This window comes from Sinocyclocheilus anshuiensis, unplaced genomic scaffold, assembly GCF_001515605.1.
Source record: "Sinocyclocheilus anshuiensis isolate Anshui unplaced genomic scaffold, SAMN03320099.WGS_v1.1 scaffold603, whole genome shotgun sequence".
Taxonomy (NCBI): Eukaryota; Metazoa; Chordata; class Actinopteri; order Cypriniformes; family Cyprinidae; genus Sinocyclocheilus; species Sinocyclocheilus anshuiensis.
Genome location: NW_015551055.1, coordinates 939,250 through 949,912, shown reverse-complemented (window position 1 = coordinate 949,912; position 10,663 = coordinate 939,250). Strand labels below are relative to the sequence as shown.

Below are 10,663 nucleotides of genomic sequence, written 5' to 3'. Positions count from 1 at the left end.
TAATGTGTTTTTTGAACCTTAAACCGCATAAACACATTTCATTACACCAAATACACAAAATAATGTTCTTTTTAGCAGCATCATATGACCCCTTTAAAATATATTGCGTTGACTTTTTGTCTGAATGTAAAATATATATATTTTCTTCAAAGCAAAGGTTGTAGTATCATGATTTCCCTCAAAGCTGGTTTATTTGGGTCATGAAGAAGAAAAAAAATCAATATTAAATGTTTATTTATTTATTTGATAAGTAGCCACATGATTAGCAGGAATATGTACAGGCAACCAGACAGGGTGATCATTTCCCCTATGCAAAGCAGGGGTCTGTATTGACTGTAGATTATCCTTTATGTATTTAGTATAGGCTGTTTACAAGCACCAAGAAATGTAACAATCAAAAATCATTCAAATAATGTACAGGTCACCGTTTTGGCCATAACAGTATTCACACAAATTGTGACATAAGATTGCCTTTTCAAATCTGTTTAACAAGATACAGTGACTGCTCTGAGTAATTAGTCATCTTTTAAGTTGTCTTTAAAATTTAGGAAAGAGCAAATGGCTGCAATATAACAAAGAGTGAAAAATTTAAGGGGGTCTGAATACTTTCCGTACCCACTGTATATATATATATATATATATATATATATATACATACATATGGTAGTGTTGGTAGTGCTGTCTTTCTCTTTTTGCTGGGGACATTTGACTGACAGATACTGCTGTCCTAATCTGACACATCTCAAAACACACCATCAATCCATCAATAAAGGCCCTGCATAAAGTCAGACTGCAATAATCAATGTAGATTTAATTAAGCCTGATGCCACAAGAGTCATCTTTCCAGTCTTCAGGCCACACACACACACACACACACACACACACACACACACACACACACACACACACAACTTTTTATTTTTACACTTGTATGTCATCAGTGAGATGCTCCCTTCTATTATAATGCTCCTGCTGGGTCTGCGTCACTCCAACAGAAAATAGTAATCAGTCCATTAAGTGAAGTGAATGTACAACGTGTGCTGTACTCAATGTACTACAGTAGATATATGTCCCTAAATGCCTCTAAAGTGGATGTGTGTTTATGAATGTGTATTTGTAGTGTGTATGTATATGTGCTTGTATGAGCTATAAATGATGATACAATTTTCTGATTGGTTGATTATTATTATTATTTAATTAATTTATTTATTTTTGTTGCATACAGAGCTTTGGGCTTTAAGACAAAACTCTAAAACAAAGTATGCCATTCACTTTTTGGGGAAAAAAAAGACTAAGGTCTCCCAGTGTGGCAAAGCCTGGTTAATCCAGTCTGTTTTGATGGTTTTAGTAGGGTTTTGGGTACTTTCAGCTAGGAGAGCAGTTGGCGACCAGCTAATTTAACACCCACTTGTATCAGGCTGGCAGTATGGGAGATAAAGCTTAAAATAATGTCAGATTGTAAAACAAAGTTGCATTGTGAGATTAAAAATCATGCTGCAAGTCATTATTGGGAGATATAAACTTGCAATAATAAACGTAGCAATTATGAGACACAAAGTTGTATACAAAATCAGAAACAGGCTTCAGCATGGGAGTCCAGCTATAGCTAAGATCAGCAAACGTTGGTTTGAGATGTTTTTCCAGCAGGGAAAACACACAACCGCACAATTATATGACATAATTGTATACTTTCTGTTCTCTGACAAAAGCAAGTGCTAAAATTAAAGTATTCTAAACTAAACAAAGCTAAGGGTTGCATTTTGTGTTGAGTTCTGAGGTTAGAACAGTTTGTTCATATTATGCTGAAATTTACTGACATCAATGAAGACTGGCACAACATTGCAAAAAATGTGTGTGTGTGTGTGTGTGAGAGAGAGAGAGAGAGAGAGAGAGAGGGAGACTGGAGACAAAGCAGAGTGCCTTTTAAAAGAACATAAAGGGGTTACACAGGGATAAAAGGTTTGATTGTGAAAGTAAGTCCAAACTTGTCTTTCCACTGAAAATCGAGAGATGTAGAGAAAAAATAACAGATGGAAAGCAAAAGAATAGTGTTAGTGGAAGCAGTGGGCTTGAAGACTGCATGGAAAAACATGGAAATGGAAGAAAATGAACTTACAGATATAGAAGGACAAAAACATAACAAACATATAGGGACAGATGAGTGTAGGTGAAAGATAACAGATGGAAAGCAAAAGAATAGTGTTAGTGGAAGCAGTGGGCTTGAAGACTGCATGGAAAAACATGGAATTGGAAGAAAATGAACTTACAGATATAGAAGGACAAAAACAAAACAAACATATAGGGACAGATGAGTGTAGGTGAAAGAGAATGAGCGAAAACAAGAAATAAAGGAAAGGATTAGAATAAGTGAACGAAAAATCCTGAAGGGACAAAAATGGGGGGAAAGAATATTTGAGAGACAAAGTGTGTTAGAAAGGAAAAGAGGAAAGTGGAGGGAAAGAGCGAGAGAACACTAAATATGGAACTAAGCCAGAGAACACAAATCAATAGCAGGGCAACTGCATGGGGCAATACAGACAGAAATGTATCTAAATACATACATACATACATACATACACATACATACATAAATTAATGAAAACAAGACATGTGTAAGAGGCGTTAACAAGTGTGGGTGTACAATACTGGGGTACAATAAATGTGTGTGTAGCATTAATAACACATTTTTCTAATGCCTGATGCAGAGACATTGAGCTAAAGCTTTACCTGTGCTAGCTTGCTACACTGGCAACTAAATTAACCAGCTCAATACACTAGAGAGAAAACCAGTGACAGTAAGACAAAGCGAAGAGAGGGAATGAGGGATCTTCAAGAAACTAGAGGTCTTCCGTGACCAATTACCTCAACAGATGCACTCATAGTGTGGTGTGTGAATATATATTATTTGAAAGGTAAAACCTTCAAAAAAGAAATAACTTTAAATTAATCTATAATTGGCTATCATCTGTCTATCAGATTGGCACAACAAACATTTGCATGTGTTTATTTTATTTTATTTTTTTATGGTGATTTGCTCTTTCAGTCACATGCCCAGAGCCAATGCATTAAACTACAGTTTAGTGGCGTTCATAAAATAATGTTTTGCTAAGCAACTGTATATAGCTAAATTAATGTATAAATGTATAGCAGAGGAAGAATCTGGAAATGGCTCTTTTGTCTTCGTATTTCGTGTTGTTTGATAAACACCATCATTTTTGAATACAAAAATCTGAACGGTTGTTTGTTATTTCCTTTCTTCTCCTTGATAAGCAGTTGTCAGAAATGGAAGTTACTTAACCGAAAAATGTATGCAAAAACAATAAATAAATTCAGCATATAACAAATAATAATAAATCCCAAATGAAAAAAAACCCCATATATAATCTACTCCATTTTCCTCCAACACTGCAAACCTGCAGCTTTAAAGTTTGTGTTCTTTTAAATCAGCTATTTGTCACACATCTTCACAAATGCATCGTGCATCAAAGTGGAACTTTAGAACGCAGTGAAATGTACAACTTCTTTGCAAAAGCTTGCATTTCCAGACTCCAGCATTCACATGTGTATGAATAGAAGTCAATGGATTGAAAGGTGTACTGTGCTTGCCCCTTTACTGGGGTAACCTGGGTATTGTTTCTTTTGTGTAAGTGCCATCTATGTCAGAGAGTGAAATGGCATTTTCACTCAGCCCATCAGCGTTTTTTTATGCACCAATCAAAACAGACAATTTGCATGTGAAAACTGGACCTAATTTTTTTTTTGCCAAACATTTGTTGGAGTGAACAGACCTTTAGGGTTATGGATTTGAACAAAACCTCTAACTCTAAGTTTTAAAGGTCAGGATGTAAACCTGCACAATTTGTGTTGCTGACATGAATGATACTGAAAACTGTGCCTTTATAGAGTCGAAAATTTTTCGGTTTTCACCTAGTCACACTTTAGTTTGGGGATCAGTTCTCACTTTTAATTAACTATTAACAATGACTGTACCCTCAATAAACTCCTAATTTGCTGCTTATTAATAGTAAGGTAGTTGTTAAGATTAGGTATGGGGAAGGACTAAGGGATCTAAAATATGGTTATGCAGAATAAGGCATTAATTTGTGCTTCATAAGCACTAAAAACAGCCAATATGCAAGTAACATGCACAGTAATAAGCAACTAGTTAATAGTGAGAATTGGTCCCTTAACTAAAATGTTACCACAATCCCATTAACATACAAAGAAAGATGGACCCCAGCCATATGTGGGGACCAGTATAGGAGTATTATAAATACTTGGGAGTGGGCTTTTCTGATGTAAGTCTGTAAGCAGCCACCTAACCAACCCCAGCTACTGCATAGCGTTGCTCCTGGCAACCACCCAGAACATCTTAGGAACCACATAGCAACGCTCTGGCAACCACCCAGAACTAGCATTGTGGTGGCAACATTCACATAAACAATCACCACCCATATTTTCCACATAAAATGTAAAAATCAGTTTTTTTTTTCTCTTATGTTTTGCTTTGTTCATTTTTTTCATATCTCATTTTTTGGTATCTCGGTGTTTAAAGAGCGACTCACAGATTGCTGTGTATGGTGTGGCTACATGAGAGACTGTTCAGGAGAATCTGAAATTGAAGTGCAGCGGCCATTATCTAACCATCCTGCCTCAGAGGAACCATATTTGGGGGACAGACGAGGGGGAGAGAGGGAGGGAAAGGCTGGGAAGAGGAACTATGATTTAACTTTGACGGTAATGAAGTGGAGCAAGGAGAAATACATGGGTAAGTGCAGTTAAAAAGAAAATGGGGGAGAGGGAATGGAACATTCTCTTCCTCTCTTTTCTTCTCCGTCATTAGTCTTTGTCCAAGGTGTGTCAACACATTCCCCTCTCTGCTACTGTAGGCTTTTTGCCTAACATGCCTCTCAGAATACAGTAATTATCACACTCACACGGACAGTACAGCACACATGCACACAACTGTATAAAAGTACAAATGTATTGATATATGACGACAGCCCCTGCTGGGTCCCTTGATTAATGAGCTTAGCGACTTGACTAATTAGACATCATTAATCAATTGTGCCTGCCTGTAACATTAAACTGATCATGGGCAGCCTGTTGAATTAAACTGCACATGTACTGACCTAGGCCAGAAACACACCTTAAGCCAGGCTCACACTGTGCGATTTTTTAAAAGTCCTTTAGGATTGTACTTGTCAGACTGTACGAACATGATGATCATGTCACATTGTGGGATCTCAGTTGTCATTAATGTCAGACTGTACGACAGTCAAGACGCGTTAAAAACGGGTGCGCGCAAGAAAACTTGTCCGGAGTTTTACCTTATCAACACATATACGTTCAGTGACTGCGAGCTGCATTGCACGCGGGGCTGTAATGTTGTATAATCATTAAAAGTATATGAATGGTGGCAATACCGGCGTATTTACTGTAAGCAACTCTACACACCCACATGAAAACAGCAGCGCAACCGGTGTATATCATAGCAAAGGCAACGAATCATATGAATTCCGTGAGCAGACGACGAGAGTGCCGAAGTTTATGCAGTTAGAAGAAATCTCTAGCATTAATTCTGATCATGGCTTGTCTTGAAAAACGAAGACAGTTTGACTGCAGGACTGTGCGCCAAATCTTCTGACACTGCCAGAAGTTCGTCGGAGGTAATATCTGATCGCGACGGCCATTAATTGGCTGTCGGTGAACATGTCAAACTAACGATCAAAGACTACAGATTTTAGCCTAGGATTATAGGAATCTTTTAGGATTTTCAAAGTTTGTCTCAGACGACCAAATCGTGGCCAAAATCGCACAGTGTGAGCCGGGCTTTATGTAAACATTCAAGTGTGGACCAAAAGTCACATGTTGTACATACTTAAAGCTTGTTCTCACTTCATCTAACTTGCTCAGCAGCACTATTCAGTCTTCAAACGTTTGCTGTGCCATGACAATAGTTGACCAAAAACACAAAACTACAAAACTGACAAAAATATGAAACAGCTATTTTCAGCATTGGTAATAATAAGAAATATTACAGAAACACAGCATATCTGAATGATTTCTGAAGGATCAAGTGACACTGAAGACTGGCGTAATAACAAAACAAATTCAGATTTGCCATGATAGCAATACATTACAATTTAAAATACATTAAAATAGAAAAAGTTTTTGCTTGATTGCAGTAATTTCATAATACTATTGTTTTCACTGTATTTTTTTTTTTATCATAGGAGACTAACAACATTAAAAAAAAAAAATCTTACTGACCCCAAATCTTTGAACTGAAGTGTATATAAATAAATTTTTATATTTTTAAGTTATATTTTTGGGCACTGACTTTATTTGACAAGAGGAGTTGTGAGACTAGAACAGAAACGTAAAAAAAAGACCTTGAGTCAGAACTCGGGTCCCCCGAAGCGCTGTTGTGCGATATGTCAAGAGCTCTGCCCACTAGCCTATGGCTATGACTTTTTTTTAAGCTGAACTGCTATTAAATACTTTCAGATGAGATGCAGTGGCTGAAGATGTCAGTCTGCATGTCTACACAGTCCAAGAACTCAAAAATAGCGCAGATGGAATAAATGTTTAAGGAAAAATATAATAAACACTACATATACAGTATCACATGTAAATCATAATACATATGACATTAGTGACTTTCAGGGCTTTACTTATCTGCCACAATAATGTAATGCCATTTAAGTACTATTTGGGGGATTTTCTCAGTCAGCTTTTCTCAGTCCCAGTTTGCATTTACACACATACTTGTGTAGATTATGTTTTGAGCCTTAAGGCGTGGCCACATTTACGCAGATTTGGCTCGTTTTCAAGCTGGTCATGCGGATTCACTGTGTTGACCAACAGAAAGCTACCAGCTATGAAAGTGACTTCTGTGTGAACGGTGCTTCATGCATCACTACACTATTGACAATGGCTCTTTTTTTGCTTGTGAAATTTCTATCAACATTTCGCCGTACCTTTACACGTTTCTTTTCCACTCACCAGTATCAAGTTTGGTTCCTCTGGTGCAGGCGACGATGGCACCCATGCTCGGTTGAGAGGTCATGCCTGCCATCGAGTCCACTGCTACGTCCACTATATCTGCACCTGCTTGTGCACAGGCTAACATTGCAGCAACTCCCGCACCCGCCGTATCATGAGTGTGAACATGGATAGGGACGTCGGGGAAATGGTCCCGCAATGCTCCAATCAGTAAACGGCTAGCTTTTGGCTTCAACAGGCCAGCCATGTCCTAGGAAGAAAAGAGAGCAGAGCTGCTTTGAACCACTCAAGTGCACCCCATAGAAAAGAAAATCACATTATGACGATTACTGTCATTACAGCAGCTCAACAAAGAAAAAGAGAAAAGAAACAGAAATAACAGAGCGAGAATGAGTATTACTGTCAAAATCTTCAGTCATTACACCCTTGAGTAACTGTCAAACACAGCTGAAAATAACATGCTAAGAGCCCTGACACAAAAAAAACCCAGTGGTTACATTAGCAAATCCTTCACCTCTGCCTTTATGAGTGTGGAACATATGATTGTCAGGCCAATTCTGTGTGAATGTGTTTGTCCTTGTACACATGCTCTACCTTAATAGCCAGTATGTGTGTTCCAGCCTTAACTAGCTCATTGGCCAGCTTCAGATAGTACTCCAGTGAGTATTTCTGTCTCATGGGATCAGACACGTCTCCCGTGTAAGAAATGGCTGCCTCCACCACGCCTCCCGCTGCCCCTGCTGCTTCCATCCCCAAAAGCATGTTGGGAATATAATTCAAGGAGTCAAAGACACGGAAGATATCCATTCCGTTCTCTTTGGCTACCTCGCAGAATCTAGAGAAAGAGAGAGTGTAGAAAAATGAAAACAAGGTTGTCAGCTCTGCACTACTGCCAACTCCTTCAAAACCGACATGTATGGTTTATAAGAGTAAAGAGAGACATTTGCATGAACGAACATTCGAGTCAAGCCATTGACAATTTTAATGCCTGCCAGAATATTATGTACTTTCCAACAGTTACCATCAAAACTGTTTTTGTTGTTTTTATTATGGAAAGTAGAAATTCTAAGAAACTCACTGCCATGATAAGGTGTTGTGGGTGGTTGCAAGAATATTGCCATGTGGTTGCTAAGGTATGCTGAGTAGTTTTTAGCATGGCTGATAAGGAGTTCTGAGTGAACTTTAGCGTATTGCTATGGAGTTGTTAGGAGAATGATACATCTATGTCCAATATACTGCATATATACATGCTATTACACACTATATTTACACTGTTTTATTCAGACATATGAATATGAGCATATTTACCAAAGTAGCACAACCTAGGATATTACTGGTGTATTTGTTACATTTGTGAGCAAACCTGGCCTATTATGGAAGCATGAGAAAATCCTAACTACTGTGTGTACATGGCATTAAGTATTAGCTTAATAATTAAACTAATATTAAAAAATAAATGTGAATAGCACTACAACTGTGTTTACTGCTGCTATGGTATCAGCTCTAACTCTCTATGGCTCAATACATGCACTGCTTGTGCCTACAAATGTAATCACCTAAATTGTGTGGACGAGTCAACAGCGCACAAGAGATAAACAGCTTAATAAACATGCTAAACAATATCTTAAACATTTAAATATACAGAAAGGTTTCTGTGAGGGTAGGATTAGGAGTAGAGGATAGAAAATAACATTAGCCAATGGAAATATGTGTGTGATCTCACTTGAAAACTGCATTATCAGGATAGTTTGTGTATCCCACCGCATTGGCTCCACGTAGCAACATCTGAAATGGGACATTGGGAATCAGAGCTCGGAGCTCCTGAAGTCTCTTCCACGGACACTCCCACAGAAAACGCAATGCTACATCAAATGTAGCTCCTAGAGAAAGCAAGAGAGATATTAAGGTCATGTCAAAGACCGAAGTGATCCTCTGTAAGCCTAAACACAGAGCTGGGGAACATCTCAAAAAGCTGTTTAATGAATTTGCACTTCTGTGCAAATGTATGTGTATTAAGCAATGTCACATGCCTCCCCAGTTCTCCAGGCTGAAGAGATTATTGAAGTTGTGGCTCACGAATGGAGCAATCTTCTTGAGGTCGTGTGTCCTGACGCGAGTGGCCAGCAGGGACTGGTGGGCATCTCTGAAGGTAGTGTCCATCAGTAGAAGACCCTGGTGCTGTCGAATTGCCCGTGCAAAACCCTCAGGACCCTCCCTCAACAGGACCTCACGGAAGCCCATGGGTGGCTCACCTGGAAGGGAAAAAAAAAAATGACTACATTCTAATAAGTTAAATCATGCAGTTATTGTGTGCGATCTTAAGGCGTTTTTTTTTTTTCTTTTTGCAAAGTGAGTGACATTGCTACTTGTCAGCTCACATGTTTAAAACAACAAATTACAATAGTATCGCACACCCCTAGGGACTGTATCTACAATTGATCTACTATTAAATACTGACAATCATTGATGAAGAGCTATGTACTGATGTTGCAGTAATCTGACTGCTTCTCATTGTGAGCTTGTCACACATACAGCTTTGAAACAGGTGATCAATTAAAAGAGTGCCACTGACACTTCTCACTGATTCCCTGTCATGCAACGTCTCATTTTGGCAGCCAATCAAAGTAAACTCGAAATAAGAACAGGAGCATCACATGAATGTTTGCTGAGGAGAACAGGAAGACAATTAAGTGTTGAATAGTTTAAACCAGACCACATTTCTCTGCTAAAACTAAGCATTGCTTTTTCTGCCTGGAGGTTACGGGTCAGTGGCAAAGCTACAAGAACCCACAAACCAACAGACAATGGGAAATTCCTACTATTTATAGATCTCAGATGTGTCAGTTTGAGAGGCCATTAACCCAGCAGGCAGGTGGTGGTACTGTTAACTTCCATTACAAACTAAGTTGGACATACCTACTCTCTCTATTAATGCAAATGAGGCAAACACATAAAAATCGGGTGGGTTGCTAGCTTATTCAAGAGAAAATAAAATCAATTCATGCTGTCCAATGAGAGAGGGAGTATGAGATAAAAAATAATGGGGGAGACAAATGATAGAAGTGCAGTAAGACATTGATGCATAGATTTGCATATTTCAAGGCATAAATACACCCACATGTGAGTTCAAATGTATGTGCTGCTGTGGGAATTTCCCTGTATGGAACGCTGGCGGCCATATGAAAGGAAAGAAGGCCAAAGCCTATTTATCGCTCATTGTGTGTCTGAAACGCACATGCAACACACACAATGCAGAGTAGCATCTCATGAGGCTTGGGATACACCTACCACAGATGTGACCTACTTACACAGACACATGCATTTTTTATCCCGTGAAAGACCTATTCCATACAAACACCTACATACACAACACATATTTAGTCCAATTGTGTAGGGGGATGATTTTACAAGCTCGGCAAACTACAACCTGTCCCACTGAGAACTCACATCTAAAGCACTGAGAACAGGAAGAAAGTGGGGAAACTTTTTTTTTTTGGATATGCATACTTAAATGTATTCCTTTGGGAATTATTTTACACATCACATTCAACAAACAAGAAAAAAGGTATGCAAATGAGAATAGGAGAAAATTGGCTAAATTAATTGCGCACACATATGCATACATATATCTATCCCTTAGGAATCTCTCTCTCTC

General features: G+C 38.5%; 1 protein-coding gene across 1 annotated transcript in view; it reads right to left on the bottom strand.

The window, feature by feature from the left end:
• Positions 1-10,663, bottom strand: part of LOC107661964 (pyruvate carboxylase, mitochondrial-like) — a 211,738-nt gene that overhangs the window by 30,855 nt on the left and 170,220 nt on the right. Inside the window, exons 13-16 of the mRNA XM_016451788.1 lie at positions 9,039-9,260; positions 8,732-8,888; positions 7,603-7,843; positions 7,009-7,258 (exon numbers count right to left, since the gene is read on the bottom strand). Of these exons, the coding sequence (XP_016307274.1) occupies positions 7,009-7,258; positions 7,603-7,843; positions 8,732-8,888; positions 9,039-9,260 (870 nt within the window). The remainder of the gene's footprint in view (positions 1-7,008; positions 7,259-7,602; positions 7,844-8,731; positions 8,889-9,038; positions 9,261-10,663) is intronic.